Source organism: Strongylocentrotus purpuratus, unplaced genomic scaffold (assembly GCF_000002235.5).
Source record: "Strongylocentrotus purpuratus isolate Spur 01 unplaced genomic scaffold, Spur_5.0 spur5_scaffold_4, whole genome shotgun sequence".
NCBI lineage: Eukaryota > Metazoa > Echinodermata > Echinoidea > Camarodonta > Strongylocentrotidae > Strongylocentrotus > Strongylocentrotus purpuratus.
Window position 1 is genome coordinate 33,600,065 of NW_022145610.1, and position 26,019 is coordinate 33,626,083.

The 26,019-nt window shown below is 38.6% G+C and overlaps 1 protein-coding gene across 1 annotated transcript in view; it reads right to left on the minus strand.

The window, feature by feature from the left end:
• Positions 1-312: 312 nt before the first annotated feature.
• Positions 313-26,019, minus strand: part of LOC763973 (nuclear receptor subfamily 6 group A member 1) — a 36,802-nt gene continuing 11,095 nt past the window's right edge. The window contains exons 2-6 of the mRNA XM_001200128.4: positions 19,730-19,888; positions 16,898-17,065; positions 11,481-11,536; positions 2,938-3,661; positions 313-2,547 (exon numbers count right to left, since the gene is read on the minus strand). Coding sequence (XP_001200128.2) covers positions 2,309-2,547; positions 2,938-3,661; positions 11,481-11,536; positions 16,898-17,065; positions 19,730-19,888 — 1,346 coding nt within the window. The 3' untranslated portion in view covers positions 313-2,308. The remainder of the gene's footprint in view (positions 2,548-2,937; positions 3,662-11,480; positions 11,537-16,897; positions 17,066-19,729; positions 19,889-26,019) is intronic.

Here is a 26,019-nt window from a genome sequence, read left to right on the forward strand (position 1 = left end):
AATATGTTTCGAAAACATAAAAACCCACAATATTTCATACTCAGCTTAGCAGAGTACGTTTCCTGATTTTCTTTTCAGTAATACTTTGATAAAATGTCCACAGTTGTGTGACGAAGTTGTGTCACATCATTAGCACAAATCAAGCGTTTAAAAACAAATAACTATGACTTAAAAATCTTCTCGTAAAAATGAAAAGATAAACGCAGCAATATGATGAACAATGTCAGTCAGAGGGAGATTCTCTTTAGAGAGATCTGAATTCCTCGTAGAATCCAACTAAATTTACAACGTATAATAACCCTTATTGTGCTATTGCTGCAATTTCGCACAGGCAAATCCCATATCACTATGTTTTCTGTAGCATACAAAGAGTTAAAGACTGCACCGATAACTACCAGATGACTATGGGGGAAATATTAAACCGCGCAGTAAAGGTTAGAAAACACGAGGAAATCGACTCAGTTGTCCAGATTTGGGGAGGCTTTAGTCCAACAGATTTGTGTAAATTCGTCTACATTTTGTTAGTTAAAAACAACCCATTTAAAGAATAAGAACATCAGATTATTTTTCAGCTAGTTTCTCTTGAAATATAAACGTAAATCTGTTAGAAAATCCCTAGGCAACCTTAAAGTAAATAAACGCTAGCACTTGTTGTGCGGTGCCTTTTGAGTAAGAGAGGGGTACCCATTTCTTACAAAACTGATTAGCATTCAATTATTATATATATAATACGCACTGCGTCCCTGTATAATGTTTCATTATTCATTATTCTAGTCAATATTACGATATCGCCAGGGTTTTGTGATGAGTAATATTCAGGGAATTATTCGAAGTTCATTAAATTGTTTTGTTGTTCTCTCCTGAACGATTTAGGGTAATCTTTGAAAATCGCAATTAAGTCATGAAAAATAAAAAGAGTTCCACATGAACCCTCTTAATTTCACACACGCCATTTCGACGTTATAGACGTCGTATTTTGTGATTATCATCAACATCATCATCATCATGTACGCAAATAACTATGAACAGTGATAAAACTGATATAATTTCATTAGAATGAAATACTGACACGCACGAATCAATTATTAAGCACAACATACATATTGAATACTTCAACTCTACAAACTTTTAACAATGTACTTATCTATTAACACACACATCCACATAATATTTTAATACGAAGTATAAGCAAAAAACACATAGTCATATCTTGTTTAACTACTTAAAAACCTATTTACATTGGTGGATAAAACGTTAGTGAACGGGTTTCCGCCATTATTTATATCACATATAAGTGTTAGTTTACTTTTTTTACAGTTCCATTTTCAATGGTTGAAATAAGTTACACAAAAAACATGTTTCGGGCATGTTTCATATATATGTGGTGGTCTTTGTAATGGCCTCTTTAGTAATCTGACACCATTATTCTTCTAAAATACATCAACACCATGGACTGCGCTGGGCGCATCCTTTCATACCTCCATGTTAAATACATTTTTAATAGTTGCAGGCTCTATACTTTACTATCAAAATCATACCATTCAGATACGATACTGATTTATGTTCTAAGGCAATTTATAACATGCACTTAAATCTGCAAATAATAATATTATGATAATTTGAACAGATCATTCTGTTCTTATTAAACACTTGTTGGGAAAAAGATTATACTGGGATTCAGCATCGTAAGGGGTCAGAGTGGGAGGAGCATAGCATTTTTTTCTCTTTCACCATTTGTTTGACATTTATATGTCAGGAGGAGTTAACTTCGGTATTCCTAATTCTTAAGCCCTACCACTTTCTACCAAGTTTGCTATTGACTATGATATTTAACTACGATTCGAGTGTCTCCTCCTCGCGATTGGATATATATAGAGTCCAATCAGTTATCATTGTGTCATTAAATTCATTATGTATCAGATTACAATAACTATTTGAAAACATCTGGCAAATCTTGTGGTGATTGCATAATGTTATTGATGTACACATTCTATAATGTGTGTCGCCAAGGAAACCCATGGTTTCAATAACACAATGGATTTCACTAGCACCAGTATGCTTTGAAACATTTTATCTTTAAGCAAAGATTTATCGAAATCTTGAATGAAAATTGCTTCACTAAAGCGCGCCTTATCTTAACGTTTCTGTCTGAATAGAAAAGCTAATAGACTGGGAGTTCTCAACATCATCAAAGTTGGCTTCATGCACAGCTATCAATTCGTTTTAAAAAGAAAAGTAGGCGTGTCCAAGCCCCTGAATGCCCCTTTTACATCGCATTCATACAAATATAACCTAAGTCAATCAAATACTAGCGCTTGGGTGGGGCCACACCCGCGTGCATGATGGCCTTAAACAGAAGGGGTGCATTGTCGAAGGATATGGCGTTGCACTTCAATGCCAGGTGGCGAATCTGCGGAATAAGGATGAGAAGTTCGCGGAAACGCTCGGCCGCGATGTTGTTGTTCAGCTGCACGTGGTCATGTAGTACGTAGTAGTACTGCTTGCTTAGATCCTTGATCACCGGCAGCTTCGTCAGGTTTGGATTCTCTGCAGGGGAAAGAAAAGATAAACAATTTGAATGTATAACTTATAGGATGGGCAGACATGTCTACGTAACTTGTTTTTATACTTTGATTGGAAGAGTTCAAAATGATAACAAATAAGGATTGTGGATTCTTTAAATCATTGTCAAGTTGTCTTTGGTAACGGCATTTTGATATCTTCGGCCAGTGAAGTGAGTAGACGGGGCTGCGCTTCAGTTCGAAAGGGAGGTAGAATTATGATATCAAATCTTAAATGTTGAATTACTGAAGGGCAAATTTTACTTTGTCCTTAATCCCGAGAAGTCTCAGTCATTATAAGTAAAGAAGTTAGATTATAATAAAAATATATATATTGATGGGGTATTGTAAAGTAAAAATATACTTTTCGACTTACCTGGGTTTAAGAAGCAGATGACCTTGAGACAGACGTGTTCCTGGACGCTGACCTTGAGAGCCCGGTATCTCGCCAGAGCGTTGGTAGCCACATCAATAATCTCCAGTCCATTCTGCCCGAACTTCCGCAGCTCATCCTCGCTGGGGATGTAGGTGTCCAGGATTTGGCCAAGCTTGGTGAAGAGTTCCAACGGCTGCGTTCGCATGACTTCAAGCAGGAGGAGCTCGATGAGACAAGTGGTAAGGAGCGATGTTGAATCGGAGATCGGGATCTTGGACTGGAACGGCAACCGTTTGGTCCACTGGATCTGGTGATGAAGCATCCGGTCCATGAGCTTGCAGAGGAGTTCAAAGAGTCCCGCGTAACCGACTTGTTGGTTCGTGGCGACTTCGAAAGGCAGGGTGAGCGGTTCGATCGGTTCGGCCACGATGAGGGCTTCTACTTCGGGTAGGAGGGCCAAATTGCGTGAGGCTTCGCGTTCGGCGCGCTCCATGCGACGCGCGTACTCGGCTGCGCTGATGCCGGCAACACCGGCGACGGCCATGGCGGGGTTTCCGGCGAAGTCGAAGTAGTGATCACTGGAGCTTGACCCTACAGAGGTCGGTGAGAAGGTAGGGGAGACACCGTCACTGCCATCGTTAGGGCTTTTAGTGGTCAGTCCGTTCATCTCTTCGCGAGCATACTCCTCACCAGACATTATCCGTTCAATCTCCTCGGGGCTCAACTAAACAAGGGAGAACATACAAAACAACAGAGAAAAACATGAGTAAAATCAACAAATTTTAATTCTTCGCGACTTAACAATTGGTTTATTAAATCACATCACTTTGTTCATATAATCTTATAAGACATTCTTTTTGCACAAATATATTTGGGAAGGATAGACAATTGTACGCTGTGCCATTTGGGGGAAACCTTGGCAGTAACGAATAAAGAATACGAGTGGCGCTGGGGTGACGCCCCTCCCTTGGTTGGCATGGAAACTATTACAAAATATCACAGTGGTATAACAGCCAATATCATTTAATGTCATATTGCATCGGAAAAAATGGTGTAAGCAATCAAGAATGTAATGCAGAATACTGGATCGCCGATTGGAGCATAGTTAAATAAAGCCACCGCCCTCCTTCTTTCCGTGTGTGGATACGCCTCTAGTGGGCACTTGGTACTTCAATTGTCCATATAGCAAGGCAAAGAATCTGGATACCCGAAGAAGTAAACCAGAGAGAATCACCTGTCCATTCCTTGTATTTACCAGGTTATTAATTCAAAAATATTTCTTTTATTTAAAGACATTACACGTAATAATGATAACATTATTTAAAAGTTTTACTCCCGATTGGTTCCATTTAAGATTTGATTATTGAAAACAAAAAATTATTGTTCACGTTTCTTGTTTTGTCCTATGATTTTGACATTTTGACGTTTTTACGTTGATTTTGATGTTGATTTTGACGTCTAATATGTTCCTCAAGCTTTTCCCACCTATCAAAGTGTGATTTCGATTTCAAATTATTATGTTTGTTTTCCACCTTATTTTGTCTTTTTTTTTGTCCCCCCCCCCAAAAAAAAACACACACAACACCCGAATTGAATTGAAATTCATTGTCACAATGGTGTTAATAAAATCATTACTTTCATTAAGACTTGAATAGTCTATCTATAGTTGCATATCATTGATATCAGCTGTATAACCTTACTTCTCATCATCTTTTGGTCTGATTGTCAAGATTGACATGAACTTTCAAAAGCTGCAAAGCACCTTCAAGCCATCGTGTACATAACAATTAAGTGTACAACGAAATTACAAAAGTGTGTTATGACCTGTAACTCAAACACATCAAAATCTTTTTCTTCTTTTGAATACAGATGATGTGAACTTTGAAGGGCTAACTGCGAACAATGTGTTTAATTTCACGGGATTAGTAAAAACACAAAATGGATGAAAACATTTTGGTAACCTTCGCACTTGTAGTCTTTCCATTAAACATTATCGGAGGTATACGTGTCACAGTCGCCCCTCAAATATGCAGTAGATATTCTACTGCGGCCTAATGGTGCATGTTCAAGAGAAGATTGGGTTCTTCTTTAATAAGGTGGGAAATACTTTGTAAGTTTTCTCATTCTTTTAGTCAGTTTAAAAGAACTTCGTTATGGAAATATCACATGAAGAAGATTGCCCTTCAAGTGATCTCATTTTCAAAAATACGGCAAGATATAGCTGTGTTTGGACCGTCTCATAAAGCCATGTTTGTGTAAACAGTGCATGTGAGTTTCATTATGACTGTGGCAACTTCTCATCCACAATTTGAAGATTCCGAAACCTCACAGCTAACACCAATTCATAAGAAAGAATAAAATAGACCCTTCAAAATTGCTTTCAGTTCCAAACAGTTTCATTCAGAATCGTATTGGCGGACAGAACCCAACTTTATCTTTAACCAATGCAGAGAGGAAGGGTTGACAGCTTTATAGTTTCTAATCGAATCTTCCTTGGGACCATTTCTCTTCTTTTCTTTTAGATTGAAATTAATCTCCGCTGAATGAAATTGTTTTCACCTTGGCAATTCCCATGTTTATGTGTAATATCTGTTTACCTCCCCCATCCTCCCACAGTTTAATGCTCATGTAATTATGCTGCATTATTCATCCCTTTGCAGTCTGTGTTCATCAACATTTAACAAATAAATTCGTGAAACCTGGCTACACGAAGGCTCTTAGTTTGTTAGACAGACCAAAACTATGTATTGGTGATGTCATTAGTATAGTGTGGTTTGTTTTTGTTTTGTTTTTCTCACCTGAGATAAATTTGCAACATTTTAGCGTGTAAGGGGATCAAGCCGGAGGAAAAATGTTACCTGGATATAAAACATAATGTGTCCTATTTTAAATACGACACATTATGTTTTATGATTTTAGATGGAAAGTTTTTCTCTATTTTTCATTGACCGTTGATGTCGGAGAGCACAACATAGTTGGACATCTGCTCTTGTATTGTATATATGGATATTTATCTGTGTATATTATTTGAACACTGAACATGGTAAATTCATGGTCCTCCCAACTCACCATTCATTTTGCTTTTCCTTAAACCTTCCGCCCCGCCCCGTAGCCCCCGTAGCCCCCGTATCCAGTCATCGTTACACGCCCTTCATTTTTATGGTTCTGGCAAATAAAAGCCGATTTTTTTTTTCACTGGACAATGGTGTGCTCCTATCAATTCTCTTCCATGATGTTATAAATCGTATAAATGTCACTGAGGATTAGGGGCTGAAAAAACGAGACGACATTATAAAGATCTACCACAAAATACCATCAGGGTCCCTGTGCATACCGTTCCCATAAAAAAATGGAATAGAATCCCTTATATTCATTGTTAGTTTGAACATTCACAGTGCTATCCCATTAAAAACATTTCAAAGGCACAGCGAGCCCAATCAATTCTATTCCTTTAACCAAACTTCATCATTAGTGACATTAACTCTAGCCTATTTTATCTCTTTGACCTCGCCCGAGTGCGATTGTTGCCAGCAGGGCCATATTCGTTTTCATACATCTAGTGTGCAAGGTAAAATGTCGTGTTCCATAATAGACGTGCAGCTATTGAACCCCCCCCCCCCCCCACCCGACAGGTCATTTTCTCGCACGATTTCATGCTCTGCTGACACAATGGACGCAACAGCCGATGGAGAGAGAAAATCAATTCGTGCAAAAGAAAATGTGCACAATGCGCTTTGCATCGATTGGAAACATACGCGTCCTTGGAGTTACGTCACCGGCATGATAAGATGTCGCATGCGGGCTCGGGAGGGCAGCGTCCCCGGGCAAGCAGCGGGTGGCTTGGCTGGCTGACCGCTAAGGGGTAAGGGGGAAATGAGCTTACGTGATGTATGCGCAAGCACGATAACATTCGCGGCTGTCTCCCTAATCATTAATTTCGACGTGCCCTTGCACATCGTCTCCCGAATTTATCACTCGGCAATTAGAGAGTTACGTAACGGGCCAAGGTTGGACAAAGATTTTAGGCCTAGAGCCAACAATAGAGGGACGTTCGTTAGCAGGAGGCATGACTGAGCTGCTGTACCGCAGATCCTACAAGTCGTTAAAATTACTTATGGACATACGTACAGGATCTCATTATACCACAGTCGATAGTGTATACTTTGAACGAAAGGCAAGACCTTTATCTAAATCATTACCATATCCCCAACAGCTGTATTTATTTATTTATAATATGAAAGAAGTCTTCTAGGTTTATCGCTTTTAAAAGGCATCAAGCTTAAAGTCTTGACTTTTCCGTGTATTAAAACTAAAAGCGCTTCATAACCACTGTTTTTTAGTTCTATTTGACAGTGTATCGATTTATTTTAAGAAGGAAGCATTTTGAAAAAGAAAAAGGCTGAATACAAACATCTGAATACCGTACATCGAACAGACTGAGGCCATACAAATATATGACCGTAACCAACTCACAGACCCCTGTACTTCAAGTAGTAATTGAGTGATGGGTTTCCCAAAATACACATATTGACAGAAACAGACATACAGTGTTTTTCTTATTGTAAAGATCCATGTTCGTTTGCAAATTCAAATTCATTTTTTTCGAATTCCGTATTTAAATATGATTCTACTTAACTCTAGGAGTGAGTAGACTTTGATGCAAATAATACACATTAACATAGTTGTGAGAAGGGGACTAGGGAATTGCAGAAGTTGAATCATGTGGAATATGATGGAAAATTCATGCTTAAATATCTTGACTAACAGATCACAAAGAGAACAAAACCTAACAAGCCAAAATTATCTACATTGTCTACAATTTCTAGATGCTGAACAGGCTTTGACAAGTAGCAGAATAGAAGTAGAAGTAATACGTGAAATGAGATATGAATCCCTTCTAGAAACATGTAGATTCACATGCAACGAAATTTCTTTTAAAAAAAGTTTGGAGGGCCTGTGCCCTGTGTCAACTGTCAGTAGACTTATGGGTTCACCAGAACATCAGAAAATCTGTCTTTTGTGTTATTTTTTTCGGGGCTGATTTAGAGGCGAGGGTGTATATAAAACCATGGTCGTAAAAGAAATCTACCTCATATCACATATGCTCGAAACATTTCATTAATGTCATGTCGTAAATATTTTTTCGCGACGTTTCCCTGGAAACTAATTTTCCTTATAAATGAAACACCTGGCGGAGTGGTAATTCGAATGACGTAAATGGTTCGAACATTTCGTGTCAAACTCTCGAGTTGATCTAGTTGTGACTGGTTGGATTTTCGTTTCGATTTGTTTTTGTGATAGAAAGTAACACCTTCCTCTTCCCGGCCATTCAATGTATAATAAAATAACGTCAAGTACCATGTTATGAGGGAGAAAGAAATAAAGAGTAATAAACGACAAGAGCAAGGGGAAATAAGGGGGAGCCTTTCAACTTGAAACATTTGTTTCGATGATCTGTTTTGAAGATCATTTTATTTTGAATAAAGAACAGTCTGGTGCAGACGAGAAAGATGAGAACCCGTGAAGTGGAAAGACAAATAACTATATTAAAATGAACTGTAGATGGCGCAAATCCATCATCATGGACAATGTCAAACAACGGAGTTTCTTGACTGCAAGTTGCTTTTCACCGACATGGACGAAATTTCAGGAGCAATTCAAACTGAAATTTCTATTGAAACATTGCCAAGTCTTCTTGTTTAACAAATTGACATTTTGAACAAAGCTTCGAAAACATAACCTACTCTCTGCCAATTCGAATTTTTTTCCAGTTGTTGCTTTTGCTCAAAGATTAATTTTGCCAAGATGGTATGCTTTTTATCATGGTGATTTGGCGGTATATCAAATTTATCTTCGAAGTAATCTCCGCAAAATAGTTGATAATCCCAAACTGTAATGAACCTAGAAAAACTAGGCAGATTGTGGGGACATTGCACATTTGGTATTTCAATTTACTGGTAGTTAGATAGTAGTAGCAGGAACCTTTTGGTAAAATTCTTTTCAATGTTCCCTATCATGTTTTAAAGAGGGACAAATAAGCTAAGCTTCCAGTCTCTACACCCAAGTATACCCAAATAAGAAGTATGTCTGAAATCAGACATCATTATAAGAGTAAACCATCAAAATTGATTAGCGCAAATCTGCGAGAAAAATTGAGGACATGTCCCCAAAATGTGTCTCCAACGGCTCAAGAATCCTTCCAAGGTCACGACCTTCATTACATCACATTAACCTCGAGGAAAAGTGACAGAAAAAATAGTATTATTGAATCTGTGCACTAGAGTGATCGAAAAAAAACCAGTGGAGCAGTCGGTCAGCGGAGTCCCGCCCCGAAGCCAGCCCCTCGCTACGACCGATATATCATGTTACGCGAATGGTCAGTCCCCGGGGACCGATGATTAAAATGTATTCTTGAAAAGGAACACAAAACCGGTCTAGACAACCTTGGACATTCCTAGACAGGGTGCTTACAAGAGAAAAGGAGCAAAAGAATCGGGTGGCAACATAAAATTGCAGGTAGCGAGCGAGACAGAATGTTTCTTTCTTTGGGCCAAAAAATCACGATCAAATGGTATGCAAGACAGTGGATACTTGAGATCCGTGCACATAAGAATGAATTGAAAACTACAAGAAAGAGTGAGAGAGAGAGAGAGAGAGAGAGAGAGAAAGAGGGAGAGAGAGAGAGAGAGAAAGAGGGAGAAAGAGAGAGAGAGAGAGAAAGAGAGAGAGAGTAACATGTTGTAAAATAAGCATCATGTTTATCTATAATATACGTCATACAAGAATGTTGTAAAATAAAAAGGGAGATGGGATGCATCTTTTTAGCAAGCATTTCTCTAAATAACAACCACATGACAAAATAAGGACGTTATCGAATTGTATGCATTAAGGGGAATAGTGGATTGAAATGTTATTATAAATTTTATAATAACATTTCAATCCACTATTCCCCTTATTCTATGACTTTCCAATTTGCGCTTTTCCCCCACTCTCTCTATTATCCTGTTTAATTAATGTCTCAAACTTGTACGTTTTCATTTCTTCCGAGTCACGATCCCATTGATTATTTTCAATTCAGAATGTTTTCAATAAACATTACTTGATGGAATTTCTTCTTTTCCTTTCTCTTCTTTGCTTCTTTGTTAACCCTACAAAGTATCCCTTATAAATAGGCCCACATTGTTCTTTCTTCTCCTTTTTCATGGAGGGGGGGGGGGGTGTCTTTGTTTGAATGTTTTCGTGTTATATCAACCATCTGTCTCTCCGACCCCTGTCATAATACACTCTCCGGTTTCGTCTATTGGACAAAATATCCCCCTCTTCCCCCTTCTACCCCTACTTCTCCTCCCTCGTATTTTCTTCGTCCTGTTCTCCTCCTTCTTCTCCTTTTCCTCTCTCTTCCTCTTTCTCATTCGACTCCTTCTCTTTCTTCTTCTTCAAATGGGCTTACTCCCCCCTTCATTTTCATCACCATCATTCTTCTTTCTTGTCTTTTTGGGGGGAGGGGGGGGGGGGGGGGGGGGGGGCTCAGGCAGCTGCCCAACCCTGCACTCTCCCTGCCTGGACAAAACACATTCTATGAAAGCATACCACCCCTCCAAGGCAAGTTTGCAAGCAAGGCCAAATTCTTACATTCTTTTCCAATTGCCCATTATGCTTTATTTACTGTACCCCCGGGCCATTATCCCACAAAGTGAAATGATTGTGTCGATTTTGAAAAGTAAGGATGATTACAACACCTGTTACCAAATTTAAATAATTTAAACATTCTTGATTAGAAATAACATAGTAGGAGTACATGATTGTTGTTGAGATAAATAGATCAATAGATCAACACACGGACCAGGATAGAGGGATATGAAAGTAGACAAAGAAATAAAAGGATATACAGGAGGAATAAGAAAAGGGGCAGAAAACGACCAAGAACAAAATGAAAGGGACATTTAGGAGAAAAATAGAAGGAAAAAAAAAGAAATAGGAGGCTTCAGCAAAATGTATAACTATAAAATCTAAAACGAATTGGCAAAGACAATAAGTCAACATATATACAGACTATTACAGTGGGTGTTTTAGCCATCAAACTGTCCACTTTAGTAGCAAACAGGTTGAAAGAAGAAGAAGAACACAGAAAACCTTTTTATGTGTTTAACTTCGACATATCCAAATTCCATGAGATTGTTGCAGACAATACGAATTTACAGCTGTTGATAGGGGGCGCTAGACCACTAGCTGCTGCTGACACATACGTGCTCCAACCATTTTGCTTCACTGTTTTGAGGAGTCGACAAATAGAAGTACTACTACATGTTCTTCGGTTTCTCGCGAATACTAAAGGACATTATACCGTAGGCCAGATTGATGGTGGTGGCACCCCTTAAATCTTTTTTTTTTTTTGGGGGGGGGGGAGGGGATGGGGGTGGGGGAACACAACTGCAATGCATTACTATGTTCGACAGGTAAGTAGTACTAAAAAGAAGAAGATAAATACAGTCTTGTCAATAATAACTGGTAGCAGAAGTGCTAGCTAATGAATAATGACTTACCGAAACGGGTCCAATGCTTTTATTTCGGCCGCCAGGCATACCATCTTCTCGAATAGCTGGGAGGAGAAAAAAGAAGAAAGAAAGAAAATTAAAAGAGCAATTCGACATTATAAAAAGGCTATGGATCGCTGGTTGGAATGGATTTAATTTTACAGGGAGATTCATAATAAAATATAAACATGTTAGTGTTTAGAATGAACGAAAATTCATAACAACCGTGAACTTTCTCTTTGTTACATTCCTAATTTTGTGAACTACAGAAATGCTTCTGTAACTGTAAGGAAAGAGATATGGAAGGAACGGGAGAAATAAGGATAGGAGAGAGACTGCATGGGAGGTACAGATATATAAGTGAAAGATTGTACATACACTGACTGATAGATGGCGCTATGCCACATAAAATGACGAGCAGACACGTTTCTGCTTTTCGTGAAGCATTATCATCATCAACGATTTATTCAATTAAACACATGAATGTTACATTGCTCAACACATAGTCAAGCATCCTTGTCAAGCTTTGCTTATGATTGCAGTCTCCTGCACTTTTCCAACAGAATAGTTCGGATAATCCTTTAAATTTATGATTATATGTTATGGAAATATTAAGTTTCGTTATTATATGTACACATATTATGTAAAACAACATTTTGACATGAAGAAATTATTGTTGTTTTATGTTGTATCATACCTTACATTTATGTTCTTTGTTATTCAGTTATATTTTATATGAAAAAAAAATGCAGAAATCAAATAAAATCAAATCAAATATTAGCTCATAATACAACATTCAGTAAGATAATAATCATGTCGATGCCTGTATGCAGAGGCGTCTGGGGAAAATTATGAAAGTTTAGATAACCCTCACAGAGGTATCCAAAAATAAAACCCCCGAAACGTCTGCTCGGCAACGCATATATTATTTTTCGAGTAATCACGTAATAAAAGTTCATTTCTATAACTCGCCGATAAATTTGTAGTGCTTATCTTTCAGCTACCTATTAATCAATTATCTGTAGAGGTCACTGTGTTCTTGCAGTGAGTCACGACTTACCTATCATGATCCCAGACTTACCAAGTTATATGAATAAATGAATTCAAAAATATGAATGAATACAAATTAGCGTAACGCAATATTAATGCCAATACTATATACCGCTCAAAAAAGAAAGAAAGCAAAATCGCCAAGAGTTGAAAGTATTTGCGATTGTGTTTCGTGTATACCATTCAAAATGGCCTTACAGACATTTCTGTTTTAGTTTATTTTAATTTTCCTTCTCACTTTCTCCCCCTCCCCTTTCTCTATTAACACATTCTGCCATTATTCGGTTTGGAGGAGGGTTAGTGCCCATCCATTTCCCAAGAGCTACGCCATGCACAGAAATCAGTCACAGGCAAGATGGCGCCGAGCCGAGTCTGATGGACATAATTATGAAAGTCAGACGATTCCAGGGCGACGGAAAGTGTGAATCATTTCCCGCGCGAATGTTTGACCAGGACATGACCATTTAGAATGTTGTGTCATTCGGACAGACCCTGATAATAGGCATCCTTTCAGCTGCTTAATGAATATCTGCATCCAGTCCAGTTTCTCGTTATATCCACCCTTATATTTAAAATGGGAGAGCTCTACCCTAGTTAAATTCTTAGAGGAAAAGTCCAGCTATACCTTAAAACCCAAACGAGTGATTTAACTTAAGTATTGTTTCGTTAATCTTGAACAGAAGTCAGAATCGAGCCAATGGACACCAAAATACATGATTACAATCTAAGGATCTCTCTAGATTACATTAAAGTTTGTTAGGTTTTGTAAGTTTTGATTGATTGTAATATTACACATTAAAAAAAGGCACAAATGTGTCCGAAAAGAGGCTGAACAATTTCAGCGCCCTGCCCTTTCCCGCATCGCCCCCGTTCTAAATCCGCCAATGTATCAAAGACCCCTTTCGTCATGTTCCCTCTCTTTTGTCTCTTTGCTCTCCAAGAATATTTATACGCGAGAGCCGAATAGGTGCACGTCAACATCGTTGACACCTGCTCTATGACAAAGACTAGTAGATCTCCTTAATTTGTTCCCTTTCTCTTTATTTTCCAAGGACACACTTAATTTGTGAAACATTCGTTTGCGCTGCCTGGAAATGAGTAATTCCGCAATGTTCTTCCCCTCCACCCCTACTTCTATTTAATTCTCTTAAAGATAAACTTTAGTACTGGTAATGCGATTGCATTGTGAAAGAAAAGGTGTGGAAAGGATCAGAAACAGTTGATCATGTAGCATGTAAGTATTGGTGTGCACTGCAAGGTTCTGGAGTCATCAAAATCATCATAAATTTGACCGAGCCTTGGTAAAGTAACACGCACTCACATAGAAAGCTATATATGGGACAACACACATGGTGTCGGGGCTAGTACTATCTTGATTTCCTTGTCTTTCTATGCTCATTACTCAGCCAGTATACATTTTCTTCCAAAATTGTTTGGCACATGTCATTTATTTGTAATCTTGAACATTCAGTGTAAGTTTCGTTTGATTCTGTGAGAATTTTTTTTTTTTTACCAGTACTGGAGTTTATCTTTAATATTTGTTGTCTCTCAACTTTATATTTTTGCAGGTCTCATGTAAATGTTCACTTCTTATTACAGATGGTTATGTAATATTCTACATGTCTAATGGTTCTATCACCGCTCATTTCCAAGAAAGATTATATCCTATCTATATCCCGGGTAATGGCACTGGAACGTCAGCCCAGGGTCGTTACGGCCTAATGGACGCTGTAAACTAAATTACTATTCCTATCTAAACTAGTGGTAGTAGTATTAAGTTACAGTCAAAACCAACCTTCGCCGCCTTCTGAATTTGGATTACGAATCGAAGTATCATAATTACTTTCCCATATCTCATTAATATAGTTTGAAACTGTTTATCAAAAAACAACAAAAAACTACGGACCTTGATGATCGTATTTCTAATAGAAGCCTTTAAAAATCTGTTAAATTTGGAAACAGTGTGAACATTGACTGAAAACACACATCTTTCCTTGAAAGCGTCGTTTATTTTGTGACAGTCAAGTACTTAGAATTGTAAATTGGAGGATCCTTTACAAGGCATATTAATTCTCTCTAATCCCGCATTCACATTGTTTATTCACAATTATGTTACAACGCGTGTAATTAAATTATAAATGATACAAGGATCATGATGCTCTTGTAGGCTTCTTCCATAATCAGCATAGATTCAACCAAACTACTTTTGATCATGAGACAAATGATATCAAATGTTAGCTTCGAAACTTTTCCTCCAGTATGGCACACCAGGCAGTGAGGTTAATTATATTTATCGTAAGTGGAGTTTAGACATGTCACTTTTCTTTCATCGTTCATAATGTATTTCAGATATTGTAATTTTTTGGTCAGGGACTGTCCGCCATGCCCATGCCCATGGCATGAGCCTTTACATCTGAACGTAATGAACCTCCACGATATGCCGATGCAGACTACTCTTCGAGAGAGGATGCGAGTCACCGCCGTTACATTTGAAAAGCGCCATCTTTCGGTGATTCAAAGGTACTACTAATCATTATAAACGGGATGCAATGTAGGGAGACGGATCTTCTTGTGGTAACGGATCTGTGACATGACTACATCACGAATTACATGGAAGGAAATAAATCATGCCATTAAGAAGGAACCAATATGTCTAGCTTTAGAAAAACTACACTTGCGCTAAAGACTTGAAGGAATGTCTCTTCTGATGTCTGAAACACATACACCGAACATCAAACAACTGCTTGACGTGGCCTGCCAAAACGCAGCGAGATTCTCATCTTCAACTTCAATGAATGGTTGATGACTAATCGTACTCCTTTTATTTCTGACCTTAATGTTTTTCAATCTGCAATCATTATAATCATAATTGCTAATAATTTTGTTTACGTAGGGAAGCCTCATCAGCACAGTTCTTGAGTGACCTGCATTTATTATCACCCCAACAATTGCCAATCCACATTAAAGGTAAAGACCAGTATTGGAAACGCCCCAATTTCAAAAAATGAAATGGAAGCTCTCATCACCAATCATGTGAAAGAATATGTTTTGACTAATACATGATGATAAAAAATTTGCCGGGAAACCGCCTACTAATTCATATACATCTTTCTGTGTATAGTGCTTGTAACTTTACGAAGAATGGGCCAAATTTCTTATTATTTTGATGATTCCAGAACCTTGCAGATGCTAGATGCTAGATGATCAACCTTTTCTGATCGATTCCACAACGTTTTTTTTTCACAATGCAATCGCATGACCATAACTGGTCTTTACCTTTAACAGCAGGGTGGAGAGTGGCAATTTTTGATTAATTTCTTGACAAAAGACGTTATCATCGGGCTGGAAATCGAACCATCAACCTCTGGATCGAGAGTGAATGAACCACTACACCACGACCACTACATATCGATTATTATGGCATTCTCACAAAATTAATAATGAAGCTCACATTTTAAGCATTTTTCGTTCTCATGGTACCCTCAAGTTGTAGTAGTTACCATACCAAAGGAAACTTCCGCAATCGTTTTGATGACCAGGATGCTATTTTTTCAAACAGTGAAGCTCACTTTATAGTTAAAGTAGGTAGAATGCAGAAAAGAAACCTTAAAGTCCATCTGCACTAGTTTTGCCAGTGGGGATTAGACCTCCCTGCATGGTCACTGACAAGTAGTTATCTCATCAAATCAGCTCTCAGTTAACATAAGAAAAAGGGGACCATGGGGAACCGTTATAGGTAGTGCAGTGGGGCTTTAAGAGTTTCCCTGGCAAATAGTTTGTTATACGACTCAAGAATCTCGCTAAGTCTTCCCATAATTTTGACCAAATGTACGCCATAACTTAGGGAGCCCATTCTATATTTTTTTCTATCTAAGCAAGCAAGTTCAGTTAAAGGTCCTACGATATACATTAAACGGTAATTCATATGAAGACAGTTTTGAAAAGGGTCAGCATAATGACGGCTCCGCGATTTAGTCTTTCATTTCATTGTAAATTAATGAATTAAGTAAAACCTTTTTAGAAAGATACAATAATATCGCAGACGCGACAGATGTAACTATTTTTAAAAGGGCGAAAGCAGGGTCGACTTTGTGGGCTTTGTTCAAGAAAGAAAGGAATTGTTTGTTCTTTTTGTATAGGTAACATTTTAATTTCATCACGGAGATATCTAAACATGTTATGAAATTGTGTGCATGTTGATGTTTTTCTACTGCATACTCGCAAAGTCTTAAGAGAACTGTACCCTAGGGCAATTCCAATGCCCTATTGGACTGACCCTTGGACTAGGTCCATGGACTGACCCAATGCCCTCATTACAACTGACTATATATTTGACAAGTCTGTTGAAACACAAGTTGAGATTTTGAAAGTCTTACCTTTTCTGTTCATGCCGACCTGGAGACACTTGAGGAGCCGACAGTACTGACACCTGTTCCTCTTCTGTCGTGACATCATGCAGTTCTTGTCTCGCATGCAGCGGTAGACTCTCTTGTTGCATATGCTTCTCTTGAAGAACCCTTTGCAGCCTTCACAGGATACGATCCCTGCAGAGGATAAAGGATAGATGATAAGTAAACTTCATTAACTAACATAAAAGGGATTAATCATCAACAATAAAATAAGGTGGTGATAATACCACTACTTCTTCTACTACTTCTACTACCATTCTCCTCCTCCTCCTCCTACTACTACTACTACTACTACTACTACTACTACTACAGTCAAACCTGTCTATAGCGACCACCCAAGGAAAACACAAAAGGTGTCCTTTGTACACAGGTTCCTTTAGTACATGATTCAATGAGAAACCATTTTCAAGGGAAACAACAAATGTGGCCTTTGTAGACAGGTGGTCACTAAAGCAAGTTTGACTGTACTACTACTACTACTACTACTACTACTACTCCTAGTCTCCTACTCCTACTATTATCACTACTACTATCCATAATATTATTGTTTACCCATTGAAGCCTCATGAGCTTCAATGATGTTCTTTCTGCGAGCCCTGTAATTACTAGTATCCCAGCAATTGCCAGGTACCCACTTACACCTGGTGGAGAATGGCAAATGTGGATCAATGAAGATAGTGCCGGGCTGGGTTTCGAATCCTAAACCTTTGGATTGAGAGTCAAGTGAATGAACCACTACACCACGTCTACTATTGTGTTTGCTATATTGATGACCTGTTCATTTTGGTACCATGAACTTCACTTTCCCAGGCTTAGTGTCTAGAGCCTTAATCCCCATTAATCCATGTGTATATAAACACCATCTACATCCAGCTGTGTCTATACCACCAGTGCCACCTGTATTATGATGTTATGTAACCAAGATTGAGATGCTGTATATCATGAGGAGTACAGATGAGAATAAAGCACTCTTGCACTCAGACACCAAGCAATCGAGCCATGCCTGATTTTGTAGTAAAGTTGTTATAGCACAGAGTAGAAGAACACAAAATCTACTCTCTCTCACAGTCCCATTATTTTACACCAACAAAAACTAATTATTAGACAGACGTAAGTTACTCTCTTAAATGTGATTTCAAAAGAAAAACTTTGGCACTATACTTTGATTCAATTTCACGGCATGCCTGTTTACAAATCTCAATGATTACAAAAAATGCAATCTGGGGATGTTTTTTATTTCACATGCTCTCACTCCATTTCGTCTGTTGTTTTTCTTTTATTGATTCATTTACGGCCAAATCTTAACGCTCAGTCTACGACGAATGTGGACTACAGCCAATTACAGGTCTATAACTTCGAGACGGAAGAACGGAAACAATCCATATGTCTAACAGTCCGAAAAGGGTCGAAGTTTTTGAAGGTCGGAGGACCACCAGACCGAAAAATTAAAAAAGAAAAGGGTCTTGTGTTCTCTCGGATTTGATGAACACTTTAAAGCCACTTGTTTAGAAGGTCAACCAGAATTAAAACTGGGAACCTTTGGTCTTGTGAATCTCCAGTCTTGTTAACCAAAGTTTTCTGAAATCTTAGGTCTTGTTTGCCTTAAGACTTCCGACTTTCAGTCTTGAATTTGTGAATTTCAGCCTTGTGTCTTGCAAACCTTGGGTGTTTTCAAAGTCGGACTTGTCGACCGTAGGTCTTGTGAACTTAAGGTTTCGTATCGAACTTCAGTATTGTTCTTGTGAACTGCTGTCTCCTTGACTTCCGTCTTGTGAACCTCAAATCGTGTGGGACTTCCGTCTTGTGAACATTTGTTCTCCTGGACCTTAGGTAGTGATCTAAGGTGGTCTTGTAACACTCCAATCTTGTAAACCTTAGGACTTTTGACATTTCGGTCTCTTGAACCTTCGGTCGCCGTGGATCTTCTGTCTTGCTTATCTTAAAATGGAAGTCCATCCTGATATCAAGTTGATTTAAATAGAAGAAGATAACTGAGAGAAACGGATCGGTGAGAATTCGAGCGAAATCCGATGAAAAATAAAGAAGTTGTGAATTTTTGAAGTTGCGATAAATCAAACATAAATTGGAAACTGTATGACGTATCTTGTGAACTCATCTCCAATTTGCTCTGTACAGAAAATATCATAAACTTTCATTTTCTTAGTTATTAATGATGTAATAGATTTTCTTCTAGCAAGATACGTCACCGATACGTCACCGAGTTGCCAATTTGTTTTTGGTTGTTGCTCAAACTTTCACTGACCCGTTTCTCTCATTTTTCTGCTCCTATTAAAACTAACTTAATATCAGGGTGGATTTCCCCCTTAAATCTTATGATCTTTGGTTTTATGATCTTCGGTTTCGGGACATTTTGTTATGCAAATTTGGTTGTGAGAACCTATTGTTTTGTACAACTTTGGCCTTATGAACTTAGGTCTTTTGAACTTTAGGGCTTTTGAACCTTCAGACCTGTGAACACGTGTCTTGTGAACTCAGTCTTGCAAACCTTTAGTATTGTGGACTTTATAAATACGGTCATGTAAACCTCAGGTCTTCGGAACTTTTCGCTTTGCGAACACTAAGTCCTGTGAACTTTAGTCTACTCTTGATGGCCTAAGGTCTTGTCAATTCTTTGAACCTCAGGTTTTGTGAACGTTGGTCTTGTGTACTTTGGTCCTACGAGCCTTTCGTCTTGTGAACCTTAGGTTTTGTGTGGTCTTGTGAACATTGGTCTAAATGGACAGTACCTTGAAGACGCTTAGACCAAAGAGATTGTAGTATCTCTTTGCTCAGACTTACCATAGTGGAGACCCGTAGCACGATCCCCGCAGATAAGACAGGACTTGCCATCGTCTTGGACGGGAGGAGAACGCAGGTCAGTGGCGCCAGGACTTATACTTGTAGGGGTGTATGTGGCACCGGGCACGAACGACTGCCCTCGGATTGAAAAGTCAAAGGCTGCAATAAGACAATAAAAACAAAGAGCGAATTATTTAAACAAGATTCATAATCAAATTGGTGTTATAACTAAGACAAAAATATTGCAATTCAATTATTTATGAATCACGTCACATAAACAGTCTGAATGCACACATTAGTTGTTGCTTTGTCGGTTACAGGCCTATACGAAAAGAAAATTATAGGGGAAAAGGCAAGGACAGGCAGAGTGATTAACAACAAATGAAAGAGTGAGAGGAAGAGTGAGAGGAAGAGAGAGAGAGAGAGAGAGAGAGAAAGAGAGAGAGAGAGAGAGAGAGGGGAAGGGAGGAGGGGAAGGGAGGTATATGAGTATCGAGAGATCAAAAAATAATTAAAAGAAACATGACGGAACATTTACAAAATAAAAGAAATTAAGGAATTGATAATGCAAGGACAAGGGGAAGGGGTGAGAGGGGGAAAAAGGGGGAAAAGGGGGGAAATGAGGGGAAAAAGACAAAGAGAGAAAGAAAGAGAGCATCAGTGCAAGAACTGATGTGGGAGATCAGTGCATGGTAGATCAGTGGTCTTGTAACCGTGAGGTCCCAGGTTCGAAACAAAGTCGATGCGCTATAGTGCCCTTTTAGTAAGGCATCTTGAGTCCCTCGGAGAGAACTTAAAGCCGTCGATTCCCTGGTTGCTTACTTACAAGCTTACACATGCTTTCTTAGCAGTCGGGTCAAACAAACAAACCATCTTACCTAAAGAAAATCATAAGAAACATGACGGAAATTTTACACAATAATGATGATTAAGGAATGGGTAATGAGCAATTGAGCATCATTTCAGTTTTAAACAAGAGTGGTTGAGAGATAAAGCGAAAAGAAACGAATGAAACCTGACCACGGAAATTATAACTGTTGAACATGGAAACATGAAAATGTAATTGATCTAAGAAGATTATGGAGTCCGTGAAGAATCAACTCGATTTATTCGCCATTAAACCTCTGATATTTGCTCAACTCTACATGCCATTAAACTCGTCAACCTTTTAGTGTAATTAATTTTCCAGACGACGAGAATAAACCATTATCCCCATCATTGTTTATCTCTAGTATTAATGACGCGAATTCTATTATCACAAGTACATTACCCATGGATAGATGTTACACCTTGTCTGGTGGTGGCGTAGCTACGGGGGGGGGGGGGGGCACAAAGGGTCATTATCAAATCGTGAAAAATTATAAAGAAAAGAAAGATAAGGGGAAATGGACGAGAAAAAGATGATGAGACTCCCTCGCATATCCTTCCCAAATCAGTAGCTCTATAGTCCTCTAAAGTCCCATTTCATTTTTCGAGTATGACCGGTACCCCCCCTCTCAATGGTTGGAAACCTGATATTCCACGTTTTCAGGGGGACTCTAATTAATTATTTGTGGATTCTGTTTCTAAATTTAGTCGATATGACGTAATTTGTTTCCTCTCCTTGATCAATTTCCTTCTGAATAGTGATCTAGTTTGGGTTGATAATAATCTAAGGAAGCTTTAAAAATAAAAATATTAGGTCATACAACAGAGTTTGGACTTATCTTAATCTAATTACTTTTCGTTTCCAAATTATTGTGAAGGGGGGGGGGGGAGGGTGCATCTACATGCCTATAATTTCAGTCATTACGACATCGAATACTCGCCTTGTTGATTTTGGTTAAATGGTTAAATGATGAATGTCAAACGTTTGCATCATCAATTCCTCATTTCATTTCGACATCCTCCAAACTTGGTCAACAGCAACTTCATTGTTCTGTGAGTACCTAGGTGCAAATGTTAAGCTCTCCGGGGGTGCCATCTTCCTATTATTCGGGACGAGGATAAAGACTTTTTTCTTTATTTGTCTCTTTGCCAGAAAACAGTGGAATATTTGTGAAGACTTCGTGGTTGTAGGTTGTGGTGTTGGTGGTAGAGGGTGGGGGGGGGGGGGGGGCATCGGTCTTACTCGGTTTGATAGACATGCGCATCAACCGAGACCATTGATGAGGTGATGGCTTAGGAGGGGGTCATACCATATTCTTATTACTTTCACTTTCGCCATCTTCCTTTCTTCTCTCTCTCTCTCTCTCTTTCTCTCTCTTTCTCTCTCTCACACATTTTCTCTTTTAACTTTCGAGAGGTGGGGGGGGGGGGGGGGGGGGTTACGCGTCTGCTGAATATACCCCATTGGGTGGTAATGATAATGTCAACATCATTCCTGCATTACGCTCTTTTATTTTCTTTGTCCTCGCTTCCAGAGCCTTTTGACACCAAGAGTAACGCGGAGCATCAATGTTAAGTTACACTTTAATGCTTCAATTCAAGAAATAGCAATTCGGTCGATATGATCTTCTTTCAGAATTCAAAATAAATTATTGTCTCACTCCTTCTTTTCATCCCAAATTAGCCTGTGATCCTTACGCGGAGTATACATGCTTCATTTTGTGCAATAAATCAATAATTGCTGTTTCGTTATATCTTCTATTTTACTCTATAGAAATTTAATTAGGAAGAAACAAATGAAGTGAAACTCCGCCTTTTAATCGAAATACTCGAAAACATCTGAAGTAAGTTCAGAGAAGGAACATCAAAAGATGCAGACTTAAGAAGTTATGATTTCTGGAAGAGGAATATTTAATAACATAAATATGAAGTGTAGTAATTGGAGGTCACTTGCTACTGTTTTAAATTCATCAATTGTGCAAAACAAATTGGTATGTAGAAAATGACTCTGAAGAAATTAGCGTACGTTACGAATGTGGATATATGCCCTACTATACATTACATTACAATTAAGTCAAGAGGCCAAATTTACTCCTCTGTTTATTTGTCACACTAATGTACATAACAATAATCATTGTCTATAAATTAAAATTTAAAAAAAAAAAAAATCACAAAATGACGCTTCATCACTCAAGACAAGTTTCTGTCATTTGTTAATCAAACTCCCCATCCCTTCTTTGCTCATTAATTATCCTTCCTGTGACCCGGTAAAATTATATGACAGTGTCTGGGATCCACACTAAGTCTGGAATTGAATTGAACCAGACAAATGATACTCCTCGTTTAAAAAGGGGATCATGTTTTTGTCTGTGTTACGTAATCAGCCGTCCCGCATTCGAACGCTTGAATGTCCAGTACATTAGTAACAATGAATTTCATGAGAGAGAGAAAGAGAGAGGGGGAAAAAAGAGGTGGTGAGCGAATAGCCCATTGGGTCTCTCAAGAGCTACCGAAATATGGAATTTGGTTTCGCGTTCCATCCTTTACTAGTGCCCAAGGGTCAAGACATAGTGAAAGTGTTTTGATACCACATTCACGTTTTGCAATGAAGAGTTGAAGACATTTCCAATGTAAACTGCTATGCGTATACAATTAATCTGATCACATCATATGCCTTTTGTAATCTGTTCATCTTGTCCAAATACAGTTATTTGACTTTATTTTTCGTTCCATGTCTTTCAAGAAACTTTGATATGAAGTTCAGCCATAGCACTAAATGAACTTTTCGAACATGCCGTTTATACTTTCAAGAATTTGTTATAAGCTCTAAAACAAAATCGGTGTTTCTGTTTGTATATAAAGATAAAGTCCATGGGTTGAAATATAGAGACGATAACAAAATCTGAAGTTTTTTTAAATACAATTACATAAATTAAACGTTGAAAAGTAAAAACATGTGTTCGCCGGTAAAAATCAGAGATGAGTTACAACGTTCATTTCAAGAAGTATTTCTCATATTAAAAGATCGCAAAAGCAATTTTTTTTTGTACTACAAGTCGTCGAATGTTCATATTTTGATTGGAATATTTTACCATTTATTTTATGATACTGCTAATCCAACCTGAATATTATACCTAGTCATTTTGTGATGGATTCAAATTATTCCGACTTTCAGCAGGTCTTTGCAGGTCAATGGCGGGAGCAAATACATATGTAAACCGCCAATGAAATCATGATCTTTTGGAAAATCATTGTGAGGGCATTCAAGGGGGCTATGTTGTCGGACCTTGTACAGACTAAAGATCAAGTCCAGGCACATTTTCCCTCCTTTTTTTGGGGGGGGGGGGATATTCGGATAATGACATTTCAAAGAATTAGCCGATTTCCCTCTTTAAGATTAGAAATGGTTTCCAATGATGGAAGCAAATTAGGATTTTGGAAATTAACAATATTTGGGTTTCCTACCGACCATTCATCTGGTTTGTTACGTCATGATATAGATATTTTTGGTCATTTCGTAATAAAGCTATTCAAAATCGTTTTTTTCTTAAATTTATAAATTCGATGAATGGTTGATAGTAAACTCAACTGTAGAGAAGGTGCCCAATGAAAGTCATTTAGTTGTAGATTTTATCTAAATGTCTATAATACATGTATATATACATTTTTCAAAATTGATAACATTATCTGGAAATGGGGTTCCATAACGCTTGGAAAAAAGAAAAGGAATGGGCAACAATTTTCGAAATAAATGGATATCAATAATCATGGTTCAAACGCACCACGGGATACACAGTTGATCCTAAACCCAGAATCAACACTTATAGAAAAGAAATAATGCCCCTAGCATACAATGCATAATTAAGCTGACATAGACCTGCGTCATCAGCGACTGACGCAGGCTTCGGTGCGCCATGCGAGAGTGTGAATGCAAGGTGAACATTGTAAACAATACTTGGAAGTACATGGGCAAGTTCCGTCACAAACGTGATTAGCTCAGGTGATATCGCAAGCGAAATACGGCTTCGTGTGAAACTGGCATGGCGTCAAATTCGTCATTGCGTTAGTCACTGCGTCAATCAAGTATGTAATGGCAATAGCACATACGCCAGTAATTAATGCAATATTTAGTTTACTTTCCCTTTGTTGTGACGCGTCAAAGACGCTGACGCAGCATTCCTGCGTCAAAAAATGGCGAAGGAAGATGAATGACTCAAAGAGTAAACAACCAGGACAATGGACGCATCTCACCCCGGTAGTTGTCCGGGGATAGTTGTCCTATAAGGGGTAGTTGTCTGGGGGTAGTTGTCTGGGGGTAGTTGTCCTAGGAGGTAGTTGTCCCAGGGGCTAGTTGTCCCAGGGGTAGTTGTTCGGCGAGTAGTTGTGCTGGGGGGGGGGGGGGGGGGGGGAGTCGTCCTAGAGAGTGGTTACCCTAGGGGGTAGTTGTCCTAGGGGGTAGTTGACTAGGGGTGGTTATCCGGGGTGGATGTCCAGGGGGTAGGTGTCCGGATACGCACATGCGATCTTTAACATAATACTGCTTAAATATTGATAACTGAAGACATGAAAAGAAATGTACGAGGCGATCAATAAAAAAGAAACATTCCGGTAAACAAGCTGTTTCTTATTGACCATTGATAAGACTGGGGACTGGAAGGGGGCGTTCAGATGACTATCTACAACATTAACCTCTGAAAAACATTAATCAATAGCGACCTCGGGACCAGTGGGGTGAGATACCACCCCTTTTAAACTCAACCGATCGAACCAACAATCCTTTGTGAAGAAGAAGAAGAAACAAAATCGATGATTCGTGAAAGGATACCAAGTCGCAAACTGAGGTGTCTTTTAAAGAGGGATTGAACAAGCCATGGCGTTAATACTTATTCACTTCAGCTCTTTGTTAGTTGATGTCCTTGGGTAGTGAAATAGCGCGATGCACATGCCCATGTACTTCATTGTTATCTCCCCCAAACTCCCCCTTTGTGTCTGGTCCATGGATGGACAACTATTCATACCGACTGGAGCAGCTCGCTCTGGCTGAGCCAACAACAAAGGCTCCACATAGATTATGCTTTGCAGGGACAATAGTGTGGAGAGTTATTTTCTACTTCTGCTTTCCTTTGATCATATTAAGCAGCCATTTCTTGCCCCCCCCCCCCGCATTCGTCTCTAAAATCCTCTTTCATACCTGGATAAGATTCGTTTCTTTTGAAGAAACAGAGCAGACAAATAAATGATTTTCTTTTTCAATCTTTTGACTATTTTTTTTATGTGTCTCCTTCCCATTTATATGTCTCATTCGATGATCGGCTTAGAAAAGTTCGAATGTCTACTACTCCCGAGACAAATTCAGTGATTCCAAACCGAATTCCTGGAAAGGAAATTAGATCATATTACAAATATCACACCGCTTATTGTGT